This window comes from Tiliqua scincoides, chromosome 8 (assembly GCF_035046505.1).
Source record: "Tiliqua scincoides isolate rTilSci1 chromosome 8, rTilSci1.hap2, whole genome shotgun sequence".
NCBI lineage: Eukaryota > Metazoa > Chordata > Lepidosauria > Squamata > Scincidae > Tiliqua > Tiliqua scincoides.
Genome location: NC_089828.1, coordinates 52,143,735 through 52,169,029, shown reverse-complemented (window position 1 = coordinate 52,169,029; position 25,295 = coordinate 52,143,735). Strand labels below are relative to the sequence as shown.

General features: G+C 43.7%; 1 protein-coding gene across 4 annotated transcripts in view; it reads left to right on the top strand.

Moving 5' to 3' along the window:
• ACACA (acetyl-CoA carboxylase alpha) overlaps nt 1-25,295 on the top strand; it is a 205,017-nt gene that overhangs the window by 110,167 nt on the left and 69,555 nt on the right. For 3 of the 4 annotated variants that reach the window (XM_066636059.1, XM_066636060.1, XM_066636062.1), the window contains 8 exons: nt 4,400-4,441; nt 5,353-5,568; nt 6,085-6,240; nt 10,042-10,245; nt 11,207-11,362; nt 12,501-12,647; nt 23,571-23,840; nt 25,186-25,283. In XM_066636059.1, the coding sequence (XP_066492156.1) occupies nt 4,400-4,441; nt 5,353-5,568; nt 6,085-6,240; nt 10,042-10,245; nt 11,207-11,362; nt 12,501-12,647; nt 23,571-23,840; nt 25,186-25,283 (1,289 nt within the window). The remainder of the gene's footprint in view (nt 1-4,399; nt 4,442-5,352; nt 5,569-6,084; nt 6,241-10,041; nt 10,246-11,206; nt 11,363-12,500; nt 12,648-23,570; nt 23,841-25,185; nt 25,284-25,295) is intronic. The other variant, XM_066636061.1, reaches the window with a different exon arrangement.

Here is a 25,295-nt window from a genome sequence, read left to right as displayed (position 1 = left end):
CCGCATGCTTTGCCTCAGGGTTAGGGGTGGTGGTGGAGGGAATCCTGGTAGAATTCATAGGCAGCAGCTGTAAGACAAACCAAAGGAAGGATATAACTGTAGTTCACTGGAGCTACTGGTTCCTGGTTATGCCCAGGAATGTTGCAGCTAAAACCCTTCCTACTGTTTCATCTAAATCTTTCCTTGATTTCTCCCCTCCCCCCAATACTACTGCTTCATGCAAAGACACTTTTATTGAAGGGAATCCAGTTGCTCTAGGACATTGCAGGAGTGTAAATTGGGGACAAGCAGAAGGTCATTCTGCAGCATAGTATAGTGGTGGGCAGCCCAATCCTATCCTGCACTGGGACAGGCAGGCCAGCTGTATGCAATACAGAGTAGGAGGTAGCTGCCATGCAACTTGGAGTAAGGGAATTTATTGCATGTGTCAGCCACCACATGTGTCATGTGGCAGTCAACCCAATGGGGAATTTGGATCTGTGCCAGTGATTTCGGTGGCACAGATCTGAGCAGCCCAGTATAATGTCAGGCTGGCCAGTAGGGGGTTAAGATCCAGCCTAGGTTGCCCAGGCTTGTCCCACTCCCTTCTTGGGTCCAGTCTGCCCACCAACCCGCCATTCCCTCCATCAAAATGCCCCCATTCCGCCCCCTTGCCCTCCCCAACCTCCTGCTCTGGCTGCTCTCATCCAGTGCAAACTTACCTGGGTCCAGTGACATGGAGTCGGCATGCGGTCTCCGTGAGCCAATGCACATCCATGTGCTGGCTTAGCTGACTCTCCCAGATGTGTGAACATGCTTTACAGCATGTTTGCAACACTCCTGGGCCAGTAAAAGGGACTTGTGCCAGCTTATTGACTATTCTGGTTTGTGCCTTAAGAGACTGGGCAGTGGACTGGAACTTTCTCAGTTCGTATCTCATCCCTGTCATGAACTTGGTTGGTAACTTTAGGCATACCACTCCATCTTAGCATCAGTCTTTCTATCCTCAGTGTGGGGATATTTAATAATAATAATAATAATAATAATAATAATAATAATACAGGTATTTATATACCGCCTTTCATGGTCCTCAGATTTCTCCTCAGACTTTATTTCAAGGCAGTTTACACAGGCAGGCTATACTAAATCCCTATAGGGATTTTTACAATTGAAGAAAGTTTTGTTTTTCAAGAACTACATTTCAGATGGATCTTTTTATGATCTGGTATCACATTCTGGCCTCCAATTTCCTTCCACGCAAGCTGACAATCCTTCATATCTCACTTGAAGGGCGGCCAAAGAGCAGATGGAAAAACTTGGCTCGGCTTGTCAGCTGCTTCAAGGTCTCGCCGTTCACGGTGCCAGTGACCTCGAACTGGCAACCTTCAGCTGTTATCTTCAGGCAAATGGAGGCTCTACCCTCTAGATCAGACCTCCTGCCCAGATATTTATCTTACAGGATTGTTGTAAGGTCTACATCAGTGTGAATCTATATATGAAGTGCACACTCTTAAGTGCTGCATAGTTGTTACTATTATTATTACTGTCAGCTCCAATGGTGATCTAAAGCCTGATGGTCCCCGTCCCCGTTCCCCACTGCTGACCTGCCTTGGTAGTTTCAATTTTTTTGCATTTGCCCTTCCTGGGAACCCAGGTTTAAATGCTGGCCTGGTCATGTTTGGAACACAGGCAGAATATTGAGAAGAGTGCACTACTTTGTGTGTAAAATGAAAAAACGTAAATCATTGGACAAGCTGTCACTTTGTGATTGGCTCTGCTGCCTCAAGCTGCCATTTTGTGCTGAAGCTTTGGAAGCCCCAGACTCTAAACTGCCCCCTCCCTGTTTCTGAGAAGGGTGAAGAATTGCCCCTGCCATTGTGCTTTGCTTTGGCGAAACTTTGAATGCCTCAGGTGTGCAGCTTTGACTTGTTGCTCTCATCAGACTAGAGCAGCAGTACCCAAACTTTTTTGACTGGTGGTTCTTTTAACCTACTGGGCCATTGGCTGCGGTTCCCCATTAGGGCAACAATCTGCGGTGGGTTTTTCACAAGGTTTCTGTGGCTCTCCTGGCTGGTTTCTGCAGCTCCCCAGAGAGCCATGACTCACAGTTTGAGAACCACTGGAGCAGAGGAAGAGATGCTTGCCTAAGGCTAAAGAGATTACTAAGGCAAGTGATTCTGTAGATCCTTACTCAGGAGACTTAGGGCCCAATCCTATCCAAATTTCCAGCACTGGTGCAACTGAAATGTAGCCCTGAGGTAAGGTTCCCATACCTTGAGGAGGCCTCAGTGACTGCCTCCCCGCCAAAGGATGTAGCACATGCCCCATTGGCACCACTGCACTGGCCCTGGAAAATTGGTTAGGATTAGGCCCTTACTCTGGCTGCAGTTGTCTGGAAGCATAACATGCCTGCCTTTTCCAGGAAAGTAAGTTTGGACTTCTGGTCAGAGCAGTTATTCAATATTTAGTTAATTGAAGAGACTCATGCCCCATCTTTCCCCTTGTGACCAAGGCGACTTCCAATATACACTATATAACAACATAACTACAGTGAAAAATCACAATGAGCAGGAAAACACAGGAAAAAACCAGCGCAACAGCAGGAGCAGCACCCAGTAATAAATCAAACAGTAACAAAGTATGCTAAACTGAAAAGATGAAATGAAACAGTTTTTAGATTATGCTGGAATGCCCACTGGGAGGGTGAGGTGCTCAACTATAAAGGGAGGGAATTTCACAACTGTGATGTTGGTATGGAAAAGAGAAGCCCCACCACTGCATTGCTTCAGTTTGTAGTGGCACACGAAGGAGGTTGCCCAGGATGACTAGGGGCAGGCCATCTCAAATGGGAGAAGGTGGTTGGTCCCTCAAGACTGTTTCCCAGAAGAGCAAGGTGTGTAAATGGAGATACTCTTGTTTCTGGGAAAGACCCAATGGTGTCTTTGAGTTCAGAGATTCTGCCGGTGCTCTTCAGGAGCTCACCATGTCCTTCCAGCAGACATGGCTCAGTCATTAATATTGCCTTCCTCTATTCACTTTGTTACTGGACCGTCTGTCAGCTTAACTCGGGGGCCTTGGCTTGGGTTTGTTTTGTGTTTTAATTACAGTCTATATAATTAGTTCTCAGCATGTTGAGGTAATAGAGAGTTGCTCCAGCAAGCTTCCAATTTCCTCATCTCATTAGGTTTTTAACGCGATTATTAGTATAATAACTGGCTATGATGATTTTCTCGTGTAGCTTTTTGCATTCTCCAATTTGCAGGGTGTCTTGATTGGCTAATTTAGGCGAATTATTCTGATTGTCTTGATGATAGTTGGTTGATTAGAACACAGCAGGGGTGTAATTCCTCCATCTAGGAAGGCAGAATTCTTTGGATTTTTGGTATCAAAGCTCTGAGGATTTGCTTGGTGTCAGTTGTGTGCATGGACGCACATTTAATTATGATATTTGCCCGAAATGCTAGATGGAAGGCTGCCCCCCACCCCAAAGGAAAAAGCAATCATGTTAGCTAAAGCATGTGCATTGGTGATGGCAGGAAAAATTGGTGGCATGCAGAGACCAAGACAGGAGGGCAGGGATATTTGGAAAGATGCTGAGAAGAGAAGGTGTAGGTTTTGACCTTATTCTGTTCTTTGCTGTGATCTGGACTTATAGGCCTCAGACTAGCCATAAAAATATGGGCATGCCTCACTGCAAAGTTAAACTTCCATCATCCCCAACAATTCTGGGAATTTTAGTTGGGTAGGGTACAATAAATGATCTCTGAGATACCTAGCTTTCAGCCTTCTACAGAACTATGGAAGGCTTTTTTCCATGGAAGGCAGGCAGCCTGACCAACATGATATTAATCCAGTTTGGGTCTGTATGTAATCTAGTTCAACAAAAGTTACTAGTCCATCTATCTCCACATTCCTATGTACGTGGCACACTGATGGACTAAGAGAGATACAAACAAGAACTTGTTGCTTTCTCCCTGGTCATCTGGAAGTGATTCTTATTCACCATAGGAGACCAGGTGAGTGGGTAGTGATCAGTTCACCTTTAATGAGAAAGATCTGAAAGTCTTTTGTCCCTGTGAACATAAGCACAACTATGCTGGATAGTTTGGAGGATGAATTGGGGCAGGGGAAAGGATATGATGGAGGACTAGGAGTTGAGAAAATGAAAACAGGAGAGTAAGAGATTCTCCATAGTCTGAACTCTATTTTTTTGGGGGGGGGGGCAGATGCCTTCATGAGCACATATTGTCTCTGGTCACATATAGTGACATGGCATTTTTATCTGTTAATTTTTTAAAAATTTGTTTTCTCCTATTCCATTTCCAAACTCATGGATCTAAATATTAGCGATTTGTTTTGTTCGCACAAATAGTGAATTATGGTTTTGGAGATATACTCATTGTTTCTCTTTCCCAAACAGAGGGAATTCCCGAAATTCTTCACGTTCCGTGCCAGGGATAAGGTGGGTAGTCACATTTTTGCCGTGTCTATCTTTAAGTTGTCATTGGATTCATGTGCCAAATGCAAGCATTGTTGCCAGCCTTGCCTCATTAATCGGCTCCAAAACAACTCAACTAATTTGCAACAGTGCACTAGCCCTGTTCAGGCATTCGCTCTCCATGGAGAATGAACTCATGAACATGAAAGAGTGAATGCCTGTTCAGGATATCTATCATTTGAAATTCAGTGTTATTTGAAAGTTCATGTAGAGTCCCTGTGCTCATCGATTTTAGAGTTAGTCTCCCTTAGCTTTCAGCTGCTTCCTCTTCTGTGACATCAGAGCAGCTGAATCAGTAGCAGCCAAAGGGGCCATAACACCTCTGCTTCCCATCTGCTTAGTCTTGTGCCAGATCATTCATTGGCATTGAGAGAGGCAGAGCAGGTAGAGAGAATAGAGGTGGAGATGGGGTTGATCCAAGATAGGATTTTGTTATTGGATGTGGAGACCCATGGTACCCCCACAGTGTGGTAAGAAATAATTCAGAATGTACTGCCCTTTAGTGACCCACAAAAACTTTTGCTTGAACCGTGGAGCTAATCTTGCTCTTTCTACAATAGGATCCTCACTCGTGGTGTAGCACTTGCCAGAACCGATAACGGAGAGTTCTGATTACATGGAGGCTCTACTTCTTTACAAAGGTCCATAGTTCAGTGGCAGAGCACCTGCTTTCTGTGCCGAAGGTCCTGTGTCTCAGTAGGGCTGGGAAAGATCCTTGTCTGAAACCCCAGATTGCTGTTACTAGGAGCTCAGACAATCCTAACCGAAATGGTCCAAGGATCTGAACTGAACTGAAAGCAGCTTCATGTATTCATTAATTGTGCCAAGAAAAAGTTTATTTATGAAGTCAATTTATTTGCTGGGTTTCTCTCCAGTTTGAAGAAGACCGGATCTACCGGCATTTGGAGCCAGCATTGGCTTTCCAGTTGGAACTCAACCGAATGCGCAACTTTGACCTCACTGCCATTCCATGTGCCAATCACAAGATGCACCTCTATTTGGGTGCCGCAAAAGTGGAGACTGGAGCAGAGGTTACAGACTACAGGTTCTTTGTTCGAGCCATCATCAGGCACTCTGACTTGGTTACTAAGGTGGGTATTGTCTAGGGACCCTGATGATCCTAGGGAGCACCATTTTAAACTTGTCTTCTAAGTCTTGTCAAGACCAAACCCTTTTTTTGTAGACAAAAGCAGTAGCTCCCAAACTGGCCAGTTGACAAATCCTTTTGCTATTTTGGCAAGTCTCCGTCCATGCTGACTTTTCACCTCTGCAATGGCAACAGGGGAAGCAACCCCCATTGGAAGGGGCAGGTTCTACCTAAGGTTTACCAGTTTCTGGTTTCTCCATCTGTGCTGGCCAGAAGAAGTAAATAACTTTAGGGAACGGTTGTAGCTCAGTAGAAAAGCACCTGCTTTGCACACAGAAGGACCCAGGTTCAATTTCTGCTGTCTGCAGGAAGGGCAGAGAAAGGCCCCCTACTTCAAACCCTAGAGAGCTACTTCCAGTCTTTGGGGACATTGCAGAGCTACGTGAACCAAGGGTCTGATTCAGATGAGTTATAAGATGTAAGATCTCTGTAAGTCCCTGACTGGTCATCTTCTTTCCAGGAAGCGTCCTTTGAATACCTGCAGAACGAGGGAGAGCGCTTGCTTCTAGAAGCCATGGATGAGCTGGAAGTGGCATTTAACAACACAAATGTGCGCACAGACTGTAATCACATATTTCTCAACTTCGTTCCAACAGTTATTATGGACCCTTCTAAGGTGAGCAGTTAGCAGGTGTGAAGGGGGAGCTTGAGCTTGTTGCTCATTCCTGATCCTGCAAAGTAGTTCATTGGCCTGGGAATATGAATTGGTCCCCTTGTTGTTTACTACCATCCCCTGTTATATGCAACCGCAGAGAGGATGTTGGGTGCATTTTCATCTACACATTCAGTGTAGTGAGGTGGTACAATAGATTCTACCATTTCAAACTGCAGTTGGTGGATACTGGTTTTTTGTGTGTGTGTTTGTACATTAAAAACCCCACCTCAGATTTTTAAAAACCAGGAATAGATGTTCTAGCCCAGCCTGATCCCTGTTTTGCTAGTTTTATACTTGCAAGAAGTTGTTGGGGATCATTCATAAGTGTGCTCCACCTTTTTCAGTCTGAACTGGTTCAGTCCACTTGATCGCCATCTTCTGCTTTATGTGTAAGTAGTTCCAGCTCAAGCCTTTGCTGTGGCTGAGACAGCACAAAAATTTTCTGCCCCTCTTCTTTTTGGTGCACCCTCCAGCTTCACGTTCTCCTCCTCCTTCTGCAAGGGAAATGAGCAGGAGCCATCAAAGGAGTGACACTGTGCCACCTCCTCCTCTGGCCTTGCAGCTACCAGTGCAATTCTCTTCCCACTTGCTGCCTTTTTGGAATGGAGAATGAGAGGTAAGAGAATTGCAGCCATGGAGCTGGAGGAGAATGCCACCATGCCCCTCTTCCTGCTCACATTCCTTTTCACAAGGGAAGAGAGTGGGAAGAGAATTACAGCTACCACATTACTTGGCTCACACAGTCAAACAAATTGAATGACTGAATGACAGGCTAGTGGAGTCAGCGGGCAGATGCGGGTAGTGCAGAAGACACTCCCTGCTAGTTTGCTGCATGAAGTGACTGCTTCACCCACCCCACAAGCAGAATGGACCTTTCTGTAAGCCAGGCTCTGGTTCATGCAGGGTAAAGAGGCCAGAGGTCAGGAAGGCAGGCCAGATAGCAGGTAGCAGCACTTTACTGGACTGCCAGGCATGATAGCTCCTGCCTAGGCTCACAATCTTGGATATAAGGCCAGAGCACTGGTTTAGAAGGACCAGTAGCCTCAGCTGGTAAAAGACATGGCAGTAGTGAAAGCTGCATTTTCCCACTGCTTGTGCCACTTGTGGATGGTCATGCCTCAGTCTGGCTGCCCAGGTACTTGAAAACTGCCAGAGTTGTGCATATCTGTGATGTTGGAGGAAATGTAGCCCAGTTGTGCAGTTGTCTCACTTCCCAAGAGTGAATCCCGGAGGGGCTTTGGGAAGGATGTAGTTTTAGAGAAAACATTAAGACCTGCCTTTAGATTGCTTTGCTTTTAATATGCACTATTTACCAAACAGCAGTATATTTGAAAAGTTTAATAAAACAGCAGAGGAACAGGCCTCCGAGCAGTAATTGCCTCGTTGATTTAAGGCATCGTAGCCTCAATGAAACATGGTGCGTAAATGCTTTTTTAAATGTTTGCGGAGGATTTTGCTCTCAATGTTGTTTTCCAGTTCCATAGAATATTAAGATACTGGGTTGGGAAAGGGGTTTGTGTGACCTTCCACTGATGTGCGGTCTCCCGCTTCTCCTTTCAGAATTGTTGCCACTGTCATATTAACATATAGAGTGCCCTGTTAGATCAGACCAAACATTTTTCTAGTTTAGCATCCTGTTTCTAGCAGTCATCTTTGAGAAGCTCATCAACAGGAGTATGAAGGCTACTGCACTCCCTGTTTCCCCCCCCTTTATCTAGTAAATGGTACTTGGAGGTAGACTGCCTCTGAACATGGTTGTTCTATTTAACTCTTTCACCATGAATTTTTTGAATGACTTTTTAAGCTACCTAAGCTAGTAGTCATCACCACATCTTATGATAGCAAATTCCATACATTAGTAACATGTGTAAAGCCAGACTACCTTTTGTCTGTCTTGAATCTATTCCCAGCTGAATTCTGTCTCTGTCTCTCTCCACTTTTTCCACATTATTTGTAAAGTTTATAAATTTCTGTCATGACCTCACTTTTAACCATCTTCTCTCTAAACGGAAAAGCTCCAAATGTATGGCTGTTCCTTCTTGGGAGGGAGAGGGGTACTGCAGCCCCTTTTGCTAATCTGGGTTGCTGTTTTCTACACCTTTTCTAGCTCTTTGTGAGGCATGCCTTTGCCAGAGATGGGAAGAAAAAGTGTTGCAGTAGTTAAGCAACCATGTGACACACAACCATGTGACACACAGTAGTTAAGCAACCATGTCTCAACCTCTTCTCAACCCCTTCTGAATCAAGTTCACTTAGCAACTCAAATATGCTTTCCTAGCTCTCCCTCTGGCCTGATGAGGTCATGTGCCTTTGCTCCTCACCCCACCTCTAATGCCATCTTATCGGAAGAGTGAGAGTGGGAAATGTTGATGGTGAGGTACATGCTGGATTGTGAGCATGCCCAATCATGGCCTCACTCAAAAGGAATGCTGGAATGAAAATGCAACTCAGTGGAAGAGCACCTGCTTAGCATGCAGAATGTCCCAGGTTCAATCCCTGCTATCTCCCTGCAGTGTCACCCTGGAGAAACCCTGGAGTGTCACCGCCAATCAGTGTAGACAGTGCTGAGATAGGTGGACCAATGGTTTAACTCCATATAGATTAGCATGTGTTCCACATGCTAGGGTATGTGTATCTAACTCTGGAAGATTCATTGTTGTAAAATTTGATATGGAGAATGCATGGCTGTTGCCAAATACAGCAACCCTGCATATTTTTTCTTCCCTGATAACATCTAAAAACAAAATGTGTATGTGATAGCATTGCATCGGGTTTCACCCCACATGCTTCATTTTATTGATTGTTGCTGCTTGCAGGAGTGGGAGAAACTTGCAGTGTTATGATATTAGGGTGCACAGTTATTTTACCATTCATTATTTGGGGAGAGGAGATGCTGCCATCATACATTATTTATATTGGTTCTGCCCTTGGACATTTCTCTTTCCTACTGAACTGTGTGGACCCTTTCTGTCTCTGTGGGACTCTGGTCAAAACCCAGATGGTCCTTCTTATGACCATTTCCATTCAGCCAAGAAGCTAGCTAGGTAAGTTTGGAATAGTAGTGGTTTGGGAGGAGGGCTTAGACCTGGGAGATCCAGGTTCAGATCCCCCCTCAGCCACAAAGCTTCCTGGGTGACCTTGGGCCAGTCACTTTCTCTCAGCCTCACCTACCTCACAGGGTTGTTGTGAGGACAAAAGGAGGGGAGCAGCTGTGTACACCGCCCTGAGCTCTTGGGAGGAAGGGTGGTATAAAAATGTGAAAAATAAATAAATAGTTCCAGTCTCTCAGGCATCACCTCATAGGATGTCCATGTGGATAAAATGGAGAATATAGCCTTCACATCACCCTTGGCTTCTCTGAAGAAAGATGGGGTAAAACATACTACAGGATTACAAGATATTTATGTTCTCCAGTGGGATCTCCATGTTTGAGTTAGTCCTCCAGATGGGTAGCTCCTCCCTTTCAGGTAGGCAGACCAGAGTTCAGAACTTCCTGTGGGGGAGGGTCTGCCTAGACTTCCCCAATCTGGCCTAGCCTTTCGGTCAAGCAGGACAGAGTTTGGGTCAGCTGTGCTGACCCCCCACTGGAGAACACTTTGGAGCAAAATGGGTATTTTTTTTCATGTAAAGTGAAACTCCAGTTAATAAAACCTGATAAGGGGCCCTAGTTTGTCTCAGACCCCTTTCCTGTAAAGTACCTCTCAGCATGTCATCCAGCTGTATGTGCAGATGAATTCTTATCCTCCCCTTGTGTCCTTTCAGATTGAGGAGTCTGTTCGGAGCATGGTGATGCGCTATGGCAGCCGCTTGTGGAAGCTTCGGGTCCTCCAGGCAGAACTTAAGATCAATATTCGACTGACGCCAACTGGCAAAGCGATTCCCATCCGGCTCTTCCTGACCAATGAATCTGGTTATTACCTAGACATAAGCCTGTACAAAGAGGTGACAGACTCCAGAACTGCCCAGGTACATAGCTCTCTTGTGCTAGTGTGGAATTATACTGGAAAAATTGTTCTTGACTGTTGCCCTTTTAAAAAAGATTCTTGGCTTTATTAGGAAGATTGCAGATGGCCCCACTGTGAGACGTGATAGTGCTTTCCTCTGGGAACTAGATGCTATCTCAGAAAATGCTTATTCCCAAACATGTATTCACTGATTTAATGCAAGTAAAGAAGGACATTTGTAGGAAATCATTGATGGACACAGGAATGGGGTTTAACTCCTCCCGTACCCTCTGATTTGCTCCTACATGTGCTATGATTTCATGTGCTACATGATTTCCTGCAGGGACCCTTGACCCAAAGGGGGTGGAGTCAAAGGATGGTCTTAGCTGTCAGTTTGACAGATGACAGGTAGCTGGTAACAGAATTTAGATAGGAGTGGTAGGACCTTGGTTAGCTCCAAGGTTGGCATCTTGCTTTGCCAAGGTTTGAAGCAATGCTGAGCCTTAGTATCCCCTGCCCCCACCTGTTTTGGTTATTCATCTTATACCTACCTATGAGCAGAGATTTTTTATAGGCACAATCCTCATGCCTAGGGGCTTGTGCTTCATTGCAGCTCTGGTAAATCTAGCTGGGCATGTTGTTTGAGCGCATTGTTCGAGTGCGGAGATAGAGCTTCTTGGGGGCAAGGGTGGTAGCTCCATAACTTGGGTGCATGCATGTGTGCTCTATAACCGAGGATGTGGAGTTACTGAAGGCACCAAATGGACTGAGCGTGTGTGGGTGGTGGTTTCAGATTACATCATCTCCTGCTCCTAGGCCACTGTTTGGAGTACAGAGCAGCCTCTGAGAATACAGAAGTTGGTCATCACTGGTCTGTGTAGCTCTACAAATAGAAAGACATTCCCAAGTGATGGAATGAAACATGCAACAGTGGACCTTTCTATCATGTTAACTTAATAGCGGTTGTGTATTTCTTTGTCTAGATTATGTTCCAGGCTTATGGTGATAAGCAAGGGCCGCTACATGGAATGTTAATCAATACACCGTACGTGACCAAGGACTTGCTCCAATCCAAGAGATTCCAGGCACAGTCATTGGGGACAACATATGTCTATGACATCCCTGAAATGTTTCGGCAGGTGAGATCATAACTGGCGTACTGAGCTTTATTTAGTTAACATTTGGATTGGAGTAAGAGTCTGTATAACCCAGCTGCGGCCCACCAGATGTGTCTCTGACATTTAAATAACAGAACTTGAATGTTTAAAACTAAACCAGGCTTTCATGCATTCCTTGGGGTTGCAGTATGCAAGAACTTACTTCAGCCCTCTCTCTCCTTTTGTTTGGGTCCTCAGCACAGCTGTATGTTGGGTCATCCAAGTTACTAATCTGTGTAAAATATGTAGCTTGCTTCCATTGACATATTTGGTGTCTCACTAACAAAATCATTTAAAACAATTGCAGCAGATCAATACAAAATTATTATAATATAGTTGAGAAATCCATTGAAATGTTAACATAAGAAACTGCCTTATAAAGTTATACTGAGTCGCTAAATGGACACTAGTTCACTTAGTCCAGTATTGTCTACTCCAATGTTCTTCAACCTTGGGGTCAGGACCCCAATGGAGTCATTAAGTCTCGGTTGTGGGGTTGCATCAACTTACGGGAAAGAAAAAGATTGAAGAGCACTGGACTAGAGCACCACCAGGTAAAGGAGGAGGCATCTGGTATATGCCTTCAGGTACCAGGCGATTGTGTCCCAAACCTGTTCAGGTTCTTAGCAATTGTGCTAGAATAGCTTTCACTAGTGCCAAGCTTCATAGTAACTTTATCTGCTCTCTCTAATAAGAAATCAATGAACAGGGCTAGGAGGGCGTAATGAGGGTGGGGAGTGATCGGCGATGGCTGTGGGTAGATAGCGCCCTGGGAGGGGACGGGATCAATGGTGGGGTCTCTAGTCTCATGCTGTATTTGTATATTGGGGTTGTGCATGAAAAAGGTTAAAGACACTGGTCTACTCCAGTGGTTAGCATGCTCCAGGATCTCAAGCAGAATACCTTTCCCAGCACCTAAAATGCGAGAGATTGAACCTAGGACCTTTTGTGTGCACCAGGTATTCTCTGCCAATGAACTGTGGGCATTTTTTATGTTACTGTCAATTGGGGGATCTTCAGAAGTAGGTATGGTGATCCCTGTACAAAGTGCAAAAAAGCACCCAGCGGTATGATTCTTTTTAAATTGTAACAAAGTCACGTGTTTTCTGAATCCCTGCAGTCTTTGATTAAACTCTGGGCTTTCATGAACGAACTTGCAACCTTACCTGCCCCTCCTCTGCCTTCTGACATACTGACATATACAGAACTGGTACTAGATGACCAAGGCCAACTGGTGCATATGAACAGGTTACCTGGAGGAAATGAAGTAAGTTGAACTGTTTTGAATTGAGCCTTTCCTTAATACTATTACTGTGAACCACTCTTGCAACACCCATGGTTAGAGTGGGCAATTGAAACTATTGAACCCTGTACCTAAATATAGTTTCTCAGTCCAAATTTGTAACATCCTCCCCACCACCACCTGTTCTGAAAAATAGAATTGATGCGCTTCTTTTAGTTGCGTTGTTTAAGCGCTTTACCTTTTTGGATACGGTAGCCATTTTACCTTTTGTGCATACATGCACATTAAAATGGGGGGTGCAGAGAACCCAAGCAAACAGACATAATGGAAACAGGCAGTGTGACAGCAGACTTGGAATAGGGGGGAACATAAGGAAAAGCACCAAAAATACATGCAGTAGTAGTGGTGGTAGTAGTGGTGGGAAGAATAGGGTTATTGATAGTAACATACAATACCAGTGTAAAGAGTTTACGAATGGTAGTGGCTAAGATTGCTGTGAGCCTTGGGTGGGGAAATCCATGGTTCAAATCTTATTTCTGGCAGGAACTAACTGGGTAGTCTTTAGGAAAACCAGTATCTCCCAGCCTCAGTCCTTCCATCTACATTATAGGGGTAATATACTGACCTCTGGCTGTTCTCAAGACTACTAGGACAGAGGAAAAGCCCCTGAATGCTCTATCTGAAAATATAAAGACCCACCTACAGTATTGGACCTCTGAGAATGATCCGTTTAAAATGTCCTCTCCAGGAAGTGATGCAAAATGTATCACCTCTGATGTGATTAGTATGTCGAGATTTAAGATGCTAATAAACTTGCTGCTTCTAAAGCAGAAAGGATGATTTTTAGAGAGGTCCTCCAAAACATCTCGCTCCTGAGAGCTTTTAAATTTTTATTTTTTCTCTTGACCCACATGCAGACCATACTGCAGTGCAGGCTGAAGGTTTCTCACTGTGCTTCTCTCTCTCTTTCTCTGGGAGTGCGTTTGTGCATGTTTCCTTCCCTCCTCCACTCCCCTTCTCTGCTCTCATTCTGCATTTGGAGTGGTTGGGGGGCTGGGGGGTAGCAAAGTTTCCCAAGGGACTGAGCTGTGTTCTGGCTGAAATTACTAGCACTGAGCTGCCTGGGCATGAACATGTAGTGTTTACTCTGCCAGCATGAATACAAATAGTCTTATTATATGGGACCCTGTACCCAAAGACTAACCACTCACATGCTCTCGCTTGGTCACAAGCATTCACTTCTTTTAACCCCTGCAAGACTTTGTCTGCCTTGAATTGAAGCCAGTTGTCTTTATATCCCCAAAAGCTTATGAAATAGAGCTTTAAAAATATTGTGTGTGTGTGTGTGTGTGCGTGCGTGGAGAGAGAGAGAGAATATTGTTAAAACTATTAATGGCCTATGAGAGTGAGCCATAACACTCAAGGAAGTAAATTTCTACAAATTTATGTATGCTTCATTCAGTTTTAACTTGTCTCATTTGTTCTGTCAAACTTCTCAGAACCTTGTTCTAATTTTTTATCATTGGTCACAATTCCGCAAATGTTAAGTGTGTTAAGAACTTATAATTGTCCTTGATTTCAGCAGTAGAGGTTGGTTCAAAGTGGAGGTTCTGCTAAATTCTCATCTGCCAGTGAAAACAAGCAGTTGTGTGTCAAGCTCCCTGTTTCATATTGTCAAGTAGAGCTCAGTGGTATCTTGTTGTCATGACCTGTGCATTTCTCTGCTTCTGCTGCTCATCTTTGCCTCTCTCTTGCAGTGACAGAGAAATATGATTTGTCAGACAGGACACTGACAAGTTATACTGATCACTGTGGAAGGGGAGGGGCAGGCTAGATATGGGGCCTCCTTTGTTTATCAGCACTCATTCTAGGGCAATCAAACATTTCAGGGCCCCTTTCAACAGGGGCAAATTCACTGGGGATACTGGATACTGTTATGGTGGAACCAGGGAGAAGAATAGCCCCCTCCCAAGAGAGATAATAACAGGAGCCACCTCATCAACCTCAGGCTCTTCTTCATGGTACCGATTGCCTGTATACCACACCTTCACCCCCAAAGGATAGTCTTTCCCTTCTGCCTTAACGACCCTGATTCATTTCCACTCCCTCGAGCAGGGGTACAGGACAGTCAGATGACAATACACTGACTCTAGCAGCACCTCTTCATGATCAACTTCAGCAAGAGCAGCTTTTAGCCATCCCAGGTGATAGAACACCTGGGCGGTGGTCACAAGGGCCTGTCTGTCTGAGGAAGACTGCACTATGAGGAAGAAGCTTGCCACTGCATCCCTGATGAGCAGGAGAATGAGATGTTTAGGGAGGTTTCCTAGCTACTAAACTTTGCTAAGCAGTGCTGCCTCTGGCTGGTGTCTTCTCAGCCAAACGCACTTGTTTACCCAATTCCTGGAGATGCTCACACACTACCAGGATGGTATACCATGGGCAAGGCCCAGAGCGAGGACACTACAACATTGACTTTTGCCCTACCATGCTTATAGTGACCTCTTAATGCAAGAAATGCTTTCCAGTAAGCTTTTAGCTAATGGGTACATCATGGGGGGCCTGCTTCCTATTGCTGTTCAATCTAGTTTCGTCAAGTATTCAGGCTTCCAGGAGCCTACTCATATCTGCTGTAAGCTTGAATATATAGTAACCTGTTAAAGCAAGAAACACTTCTGCTGTAAACTTTTAAACAATGCTAATGGGCATCCCGTTCCACGAATAACTGAACCCATGGATACCGAATCTGCGGATATGGGGGCCTGCCTGTAGTTTTGGGTTGGTCAACCACTTGCTTTTTAACTTATCTGATAAATTTTGCATACTATTCAAGTCTCAGTGTACCAGTTACCAAAGCCTCCTGTTGCCTGTCAGCTGGCTAAAGCCTTTTTAAAGTTGACTATTTTGTCTTCTAAGCAGTTAATCAATGATTTCATTGGTCAAGTTCTAAATATAGTTTCATATCGCCAAAACTTCAGTTGAGATGCCTTGTTGAGATGTTGCAGGAAGTATTCAAGAATGTACAATTAAACATATATTACTACTGCTCATTCCTGGAGGGAGAGTCCTGTCAGTGTTTCTTTTTTAAAAAATATCCGCCACCGTAGTAAAAAAAACAAAAATAAGTGTCAAAAACAAGCGTGGACTTAATGTTATGCCCCAGTGTTTCAAGTGTCTTTACTTACTAAAATGGAACGTGAAACTAGCTGATTTTTACAGGTTGAATTTTACAAAGGATGCAATGCTAGTTTAAAAACTAGTCCATCTGTCCCCCAAGCAGCTATACCTGGTACATCAAAATTCAGGTGAGAGCTCCAGGCCACAGGGCAAATTCCCGAAGTCCAGGTAGTAGACAGAGGCTTAGGGGAGTCACCAAGAGGTAGCATAGTCCATAGAAGTCCAATGCAGCAAGTTACCTTTCTGTTTGTCAATACTACTTCTGCATTGCTAGGATAGGTCTTAATGAGACAAGCAGGAGATAGTATTAAATCTACTAGTGTCAGTTATGATGATACAAGTGGGCCCTTGGTATCCACTGGGGTTCCATTCCAGAACCCTCAGTGGATATTGGGGTCCATCTTTAAATGTTTTGTAACAAGATATAGATGTTATATTGCATTCGCCACTAGAGGGGGTGAATGATTCCATTAGATCCCATTATTCATCCCATCTAGTGGCTGAATGCAGTATAGCATCTATATACCAATGCATTCTAGGGCAACAATGGAGGCACAGGAAACCCAGAAGTGGATCTTTAAAGAAACTTACAACCAGTGCGGTTTAACAGTGTGATGGTAGGAAATGGGATTTTGGTGCTTTATCAGTGGTGAAAGTGGATGCCAAATCAGTGAATTCCGAGGTCCCACATGTAATCATGGCTATAAATTGGGATTAGGCAAATTCATGGAGGATGGGAATATCAACTGCTAAATGGAAACCTCTGTTCACAGAGATAACTGAATACCAGTTATGAGGGCCAACATCAGGGCTATTATACTACCTTCATTTCCTGCTTGTACACTTCTCAGAGGCATCTTATTGGCTACTGTGGGAAACCAGATGTCAGACTGGATGCACCTTTGGTGTGGGCCAGTAGGATTCATCTTATGTTTGCTAAGTATTGGTGACCGTCTCGTGGTTACACAAAGCAGAAATGGTTGAACAAAATCAGAGAAATAATAATTCAAGGACAGATTGATGGTGCAGAAATCCCAGATGAAAAACTTGGGAGGAAGAAAAATCAGGCAAGTTAGAGAAACTTGGTTATACTATTCTGGAATCATGAAGACATGATTCTGGAGGGGTTGCTGTGTGAGTCTGTGCAGCACAAGCTTTTGTGGGCTAAACTTCAACAGATGCCTGCTTCCCATGATGATATTTATGCTTCTAGGTGATTTTTAAACCTGACTGGAATTTTTCCATCCTTTCTGAGATTTATGTGCAGCATTAAATATATATATTGGGGTTTCATGGTAAAATATTGTAGAAATTTTTTTTAACATGAACAAATGCTAAACCTATAGTTGGGCTTGGTGTGTGTGTGTGTGTGTGTGTGTGAGAGAGAGAGAGAGAGAGAGAGAGAGAGAGAGAGACTGACCTTCACATTTGTGGCGGCTGCTTAGGGAAGCTTTCAAGGGTTGGTTAGCCATCTCCCGGAGGGATTAGCGCCTGTTGGGAATGAGTTTTCTGAGGCCTTCATATCGAGTTATGTTACCAATTGCCTTGGGAGGTGGGGGTGGGGTGGGGAAGACGACAATAGGTCATGTTCTCTGGTGTGAACAGCTAATCTAAAGAAGGAATTTGAGCAGTCAGCAGCCTGAAGGACAAGGGACACCTGGTGGGTGACAGACTGGTGTTTTTAAACTTCTTTGAATTGACCAAATGTTTCTACCCAACCCCAGGACAGTAAGTTTTACCAGGATCAACCTCACCCTTTGATTCTTGGATTAACCCCACCCAAGGTTATTTTAACTTCTCACTAGACAACTATCATTTTTAACCAGTAGTAAGATCACAGATCAAGATGGTACCAATTTAAACAGAATGAAATGCTTGCTGAAACATCTGGAAAAATGTTTTGCCATAGAGAAGCTAGGGGCCAGTTTAACCTCTCTAGTGGTCTTGAACTGAGAAATGGGCTCAGTTGACTTCAGTGCCCATCCATTGCATTTCTGATTGTGGAGAAGACCCCAAGATGCCTTGAGGACAACGGTTCATAATAGGCTTTAGGTTGGGTTACCCTCAATGACCATAAGAATGTTTCAGCTGTAATACAGAAGGTTTGATCCTATTCAGTTTGATTAGTAAGGCAAGACAAGGCCTTTGTTTTTACTTTGCCAGTTGGAAAATATTGAGATATTGGAATGAAATTTTGGTGCAGATGTTCAGGATGTAATTCAGTGGTCCATGTTTGACTACCAGCTTGAATCCTGTACCTGTTTGCAAAAGGAAGGGGATGGGAAGAAAATGCAGTGGCTCTTCTTAGATGATCTCTTCTTTAAAGATGGAGAGACTGAAAGTTGGCATTGTGTCCAAGACTCAAGTCTGTGTTTCAGGTATCAGCCCTGTACTTGTTAAAAGGAAAGAAAGTAGCCTCAAGACCAAATTATCATGTGATGTTTCACCATCTTTTGAACAGTTCATTCTTAAAAGATGGTGTGTGTGTGTGTGTGTGTGTGTGTGTGTGTGTGTGTGTGTAGATAGGGCAGGAGGTCTGGTCTAGAGGGTAGAGCCTCCGTTAGCCCGAAGATAACATCAGAAGGTTGCCAGTTTGAGGACACCGGCAGCTCCCTTAACGGCTGAGAATGGCGAGACCTTGAAGCAGCTTACAAGCCGAGCTGAGTGATTCCACCTGCTCTTGGTGTGAGCAAGAAGCATCTTGGCTACCCTCCATGTGAGAGATGGAGCTGCTTGTCAGCCTGCGTGGGAGAACTGGAGGCCAGAAGTGAGACCAAACCAGCAATGTCCATTCTGAAATGTTGTTGGTTCTTGAAAGAGAGAACCTCTATGATTGTAAAAATCCCCTTGAGGGATTTAGAAACGCCTGCCTATGTAAACCACCTTGAATAAAGTCAGAGGAGTAATCCGATGACCAGAAAGGTGGTATATATTAATGTATGTGTATATATATGTGTATGTATGTGTATACGTGTGTGTGTATACACACACACAATTTTTTTTAAAAAAACCATGCCACCACCATCAGATAAATTGAAGTCTGAAATATTAGATTCACAGTTGTCCTTACACAGTTGTGTCCTTACACAAGGACATAATTCTATATAAACAGCAGCTCAAGCCATTAAACTTATTTTTAGTGAGACAAGGTGAGATGTACCCAGTAACATGATATCTCAGTTCTCAAGAGAGCTATCACTATGAAATTTGGCTTGTTCTTGTAGGAGATTTAAATTTCAACTATGTATGAAGCTGCTTTGTATGGAGTCAGAGACTTCAGTATTGTCTACATTGACTGGCAGCAGTTCCCCAGGATTTCAGACAGGGATCTTTTGCAGCCATACCTGGAGATGCTGCCAGGGTTTGAATCTGGGTGTTTGAATTCAGGGCCAGGTTATCTCTCACTAAGCCACAGCTCCAGCTATGCCTATGTTACTGAGGTGGGAGAAATATTGCAAGGGTTTTTGCCACTTTCTGCAACAAGGCCTCTCAAAGGCTGTGGCTGGCTAGTTTAAAACCTGATTATTAAAATGCCAGAAAATTAATGACAGTATCATCATCAGAAATTGGTCAGCAGTCCTAATGCCAATCTTTTCCCATATAATTTCTTATGGTTAGCACAGGGGTGTCCTATAGGAGCTGCCCCTGCAGGAATTCATATTTGAACACTGAAAGCAGCCCTGTCTTGCTTTTTAGTGCATTTTTCTCTTTCCCTTTTGAAAGATTTTCCTTGCCCTTTGAGTGATGCAAAAGACAGCAAGCCATTGCTGTCAACACACGCACACTTAAATTTAGTGTTGTTTTCCCCTCTTAACACTAGGTGTCACAGTTTTTCCTTCACAACAGCCTTGGGTGCCAGGGGGGGGGGAGGGGGTCCTCTGTTAGAACTTTATTTTTTTTCCCCCTAAGAAGAGAAGTCTCCTTCTCTTCTTCAGTGCATGTTGGTATTAATGCTACTTTACTAAACAGGAATAAGAGAAAGGGTTCCTGGAAGAGTGACAAGGGATTCTATTTGGGTTTCTAAGTATGAACCCAAAGAATGAATGGTTTGGCTTGTGTGGGCTAAGAAGCAGCTCCCAGTTTGGTCTATACCTGGATTGGAGGCTATGCTATCTTATCAGTACTGAACCTCTCAAAGGGACAGATGCTAATCAAGCTAGGTGTTAGATTCCAGCTGCTTGGATCTAGGCACAGGAGTTAGTTGTTGGTCTTCTAGACAGGCAAGGATCATATTCAGTAGCAGCAACTGAGGATCAAAGGTAGGTGACTTAGTTCATAACAGTCCAGAAGGCACTCTGCATGGAGAGAGACTAGCTAAAGATCTTCAGGTGTCTGAGGCAGTGTGCCAAATGCCTCACCAGCCACTGTCTCTGCTTTATTCCTCCCACTTCCTGTGTTCAAAAAGGAAGAGGGGAAAGTGGTCTGTAAAATGACACCTCAGTAGAAGCAGCACTGCTGAAAGGGTGGTCTGCATGATAATTGGGCTCTCGCAGCATTTTCCTCTCCCACCCTTCTTGGTCTGCTCCTTATCCCATAGCATTCCTTGCCTTCTGAAGCTTCCTTCTGTCTCTCAGCAGAAGTGGTGCTGCTCATGGATGCCTCATGGATGCAAGCTGGCCTTGCAGTCTGTGAGAGATAGTTGGAGAGATGGTCTGGGGAGATTGTTGCTCAAACTGGGGAGGTGGTTCCAAGGCTTTATTGGGCCTAGTAGACAGGCATTGACCCTGGGGTTTAATCTACTAGTCAGGTGGTAAGGCTAGTACTGCAGCCTAGGGACACCCTTGCAGCACAGAGCTGTGTCTGCCAAGATTGTGCTAAAGGCAGAATTCTGGTAGCACAGCAGGTAAATTGGAACCCATCTCTCACATTTACACACAAGTGCCTAAGTGGCACTGGTCTCTGCTGAGATCCAAGGCTCCCTGGAAACCCCATTTAAGCCACTCTGAGCTTTACTGCAAAGTGTGATGACAGCTGCTAGATGGCTACAAAAAGGGTGATCTATCAGTAGCTTTGATAGCTCAGTGGAGTCTGCTGGTTCCAAGGCTTTATGCTGCTGAATATCAGTTGCTTGGGTGGGTGGGGGCAGCAAAACAGGAGGGCTATGGCCTTCAAGTCTTGCTTTTGGGAATTTTAGAAGCCTCTGTCTGGCCACCATTGAAAAAAGGATAATGAGATAGAATATCTAGTTCTAGTCAATTATCAAGTAGGTCAGCAGTTTTCAACCACTGTGCTGTGGCACATTGGTGTGCCATGAATGAGCTGCAGGTGTGCTGGGGGAGTTTGGGGGAGGGTCGTATATTAATAGGGCCATTGGGAGATTGACAAGACAGTGGAATGCCTTATCTATTGTCAAAAAACCAAATGGTGTGCCTTGACAATTTTAGCATCTTCTCAGTATGCCCTGAAATGAAAAAGATTGAAAATCTCTGATCTAGATGAGCCTTTAAATTGATCTAGCAGTGCTTACGTTATGAGCTTCCTGAAGGATGTGCAGGTTGTAAGTGTGATAAATAAAAATATTTCATACATTTAGATATTATGTTTCCCGACCCAGATGGCACAAGGTTTGTTGGCAACAGGTTGACTGAATAGTAGAATTTGACATCAGTGTGTGTTTTGTGGCATCCCCTTTGTTGGATGTAATTTTTACTTCTGCCCTGAGCATATACCTTTCCTTCCAAGTAAGTGTATTTTAGGATCAGTTTGGAACTGAGGAGAAAGAACTAGAGCATTCTGGGAGGGGCAGGAGCAAAAGGATAAACTTCTGTGCCATGCTCCAGAATTTAACTGAGTTGCTTGCTATTTGTCTAGAGACACGTTACAAGGAAGAAACCGTGCTTTTAATTTCCCTCTATAATATCTAGGACAAATTACCTGTGTCATGAGGTCACTGTGTGTGTGTGTGTGTGTGTGTGTGTGTGTGTGAGAGAGAGAGAGAGAGAGAGTGCACCCTCACCTCCTTGCTCACACCATTGTTTGGTGAGAAGTGTCTAATGCCAGCAAAAATAAAGTTATCCTAAATGTTAAAGGAGGGGTGGTGGGTTAACGCACTATGCAGTTTTAGTCTGAAAAGTCTGCAACTTGGGTGGTGTATAGAAAATAATTCCCCATGTTGCAATTCTCCTCTCATCCCAGGAGTAAAATAATTTTGCAGCCAAGTCCATAAAAGTGTTTATTGAAAGGAAGTCCTATTTTGTATCAACTGTGCACATTATTGCAACTACTTTGGTTTTATTTTAAGCACCTACAGATGTGATCATATGTGCCTGTGTACATGTTTGTGTGTGTAGAGTGGGAACGTGTGTGGAAAAATTATAGACACAATAGTACAGGCTGTGCAATATGTATCTCTCCCCGTCTCACATTCATGCGATTCTATATTGCCGTTGTTACCCAGGGAGCAAATGACATCCCGGCACAGAACCCTAATCACAGTTTGGAACATCAGAAATGATGATTGCTTCTGATCGGAGGTCGTGAATAATTCATCTGGTTTGATTTTCCCATCCTGGCCACTGATACCTTTCAGACCAAATGGATTTCTACAGGAAAATAATGGTCTCACTTCTTATGGAAATACTGTGGCACACATCATTTCGCCAACACAAAAAAAACCAGTTAAATTAGACTCCTTGCATCTTTGGGAGATATTTCTTTCTCCTCTCCCTCCACCTGCCTCTTGCCTCCTGACTCTTTTCCATTCTCCCTTTCTGTCTTGGTGGTGACACAAAGGCAACCAAGAGGTTGTTTTGAAAACATAAACCTGCCTTTCATAATCTCCTTGGTGGCTAGAACTAGTTCTGATGGCAGGTCTGTGGCTGTAGGGATGAGAATATTCTTCCATTCTTATCTTACTCTACTGGTTTGCTCCACCCTGAGTTCCATTCCTCCTGAATTTATAAAACAAATTACTGGAGGTAACATGTCTAGCTTATTACAATTGTGAGCTATTTGGGGACAGGTGTAAACTGTTTGTGAACTACTTTTTGTTGAAAAAAGTATATTGTTATTGTTATTAATTTACCAATGTTCATAAGTGCATTGATAAAACACTGCAAAAAAGCAATCTTATGGTGATTGCATGTATGATGGTACCTAACTTCTTTTTGTGCAGTATTTAGTTTTTAATGTTGATGTTCTCATGGTAAAACCCCACACAAACATAACTGTGGTACAGCTATGTATATAATTCAGTCAAGAAGTTGATAAAATATTGCAAACACTGTTTTATCTATGCAGGCTGGTAATATAGGGTGGGAAGGGGAAAGCACAAATGAACCGAAGGAACTGAAACCTGAGACAGATTGTGTGTGCACGGTGCTCTATATAAAATTCAGAATTTAAAAAAAATTAACAATGAAGGATTCTTGACATATCAATTCTTCTTGCAATACAAGACCTCTGCTCTAAAACTGTGGAGACATTCAGAATGGGAGCATTTAAAAAACCTTACAGTGTGACTTTCATACAAAACAGCAGTCTGGTGATTTCTTTTTGTCCCTGTAACATTTCCCCATGTAAACGTAAATAACTCCACATGTGGTGTGATGTCATCATGGCATTTGAACTAAGTGCTGAGGAACGCACAGCACTGCTGTCACATCAAGTTTCTATATCTTAAGGAGGAGGAGATGCAGGCTCTTGTTTCTGGTAGCAGGCAGATGGTTTTTTGGGCACAGTGGCCTTTGAGAAGCTGTGCAAGGGGATTCTGTTGTGGGATGGAAACTTGCTCTATACAGAGAAACTACATTGCCTGTCTTTCATTTGCAGATTGGCATGGTGGCCTGGCGAATGACCCTCAAAACCCCTGAGTATCCTGAAGGCCGCGACATCATAGTCATTAGCAATGACATCACGTACCGGATTGGATCCTTCGGTCCCCAAGAAGACCTTCTCTTTCAGAGGGCGTCGGAGCTTGCTCGGATACAGGGAATCCCCCGGGTCTATGTGGCTGCCAACAGTGGGGCCAGGATTGGGTTGGCTGAAGAGATCCGCCATATGTTCCACGTTGCTTGGGAAGACCCTGCTGACCCATATAAAGTAAGGCTGTAGGAGATGGTACATGACGCTAGGACTTTGTAATATACCCCACTTTGTTGGGCTCCTGTGTTCAGAATGAAAAGTGATTTAAACTTAAAATAAAACAGATTTTTAAATTATATCCAACACAATAAGGGGGTCTGAACTGGACTCATAGAAGGGCCGCCATCTCCAGCAAGTTCTCAAGGAACATATCTGTGCTGAGTGTGCAAGTACTCGGATGTTAAAATTTTGAAAGATTAGGATTTTTCACAGCTCTGGCAAGCTACTTGAGGCCAAGTATATCACACAGTAACATCTTGTGAGGAGTTTGCCTCCTAAAGGGTTTAAACTTCCTAGTCCTGAGTTCAGTAATTTGTAGCAGGAATGTTATGGGCGATGTAAGGACTTGATAAGTCCCTACAGGTTTTATATCCTTGCAGTAATCAATGCATTTGTGTATAATCTCATGACATAATCTTATTCATTTTTGTTATTCATGTCCTTCAAGATGTTCATGACAACATATGTGGATTCTCCTTCTTCCCAGTCCTCATAACAACCCTGTGAGGTTAGGCTAAAGGAATAAATGTCCCAAGGTCACCCAGTGAACTTCATGTTTGAGCAGGAAATCCAGATCTCCCCAGTCGTATTCTGACACCCTAAACAATTATAGTACATTGCTAACAGGATGCAGCAGCTGACCTGCTTCCTGTTAAAATTTGTTTAGTCTCCTTTCTGCAGCATGCAGGCTGCCTTCCTGCTCATCACGTTCTTCTGTTAACAAGAATGTTCCTCTGTTAAAGAAGAAACATCTGTGCTTCAATCACTACTAAAAAAAAATGGGCGTGGGGGGAACTGGTGGCTTCTGTTTATATAGAGTTCTCCTGTATCTCCGATTTCCATATCCACGGGTAGGAGAGGCAGACCCCCCATGGTTACAAAGGGTCACCTGTATAAATTTCCAGTAAAGCTTCTCTCTGTTCAACCTTTCCTCTCATCTTCTGAGCCTATCTAGGAAAATGCACATAGTCCTCAAATGTTCTCTGCAACTGTAAGAACCAATAAAATTTTAAAGATTGCTTTCTGGTCGTAGGGTGATTATATTTCCATGTTTTTATGAGGCTACAATGAGGATTAGAAATTTGATTTGGTCTCAATGAAGAATTGAGATCTTAAGCATTCTATCTCAAAATTCATCTTGGTTCAACCTCAGTCCACAGGGTATACATTTTCTTTTATTCTTTTGAGATAAAATTGATTGATATATATTTGAAAAATGTAACATTCTCTTTCTGATGGAGTTTTATTTTTGAGGACTGTTGAACCTCTCTGACTTGCTCCCTGTTCTTCTTTCCTCCCTAAGGGATTCAAGTACCTGTACCTGACGCCCCAAGATTATAAGAAAGTCAGTGCCTTGAACTCAGTACACTGTGAGCATGTGGAAGATGAAGGAGAATCTAGGTAAATGTTTAA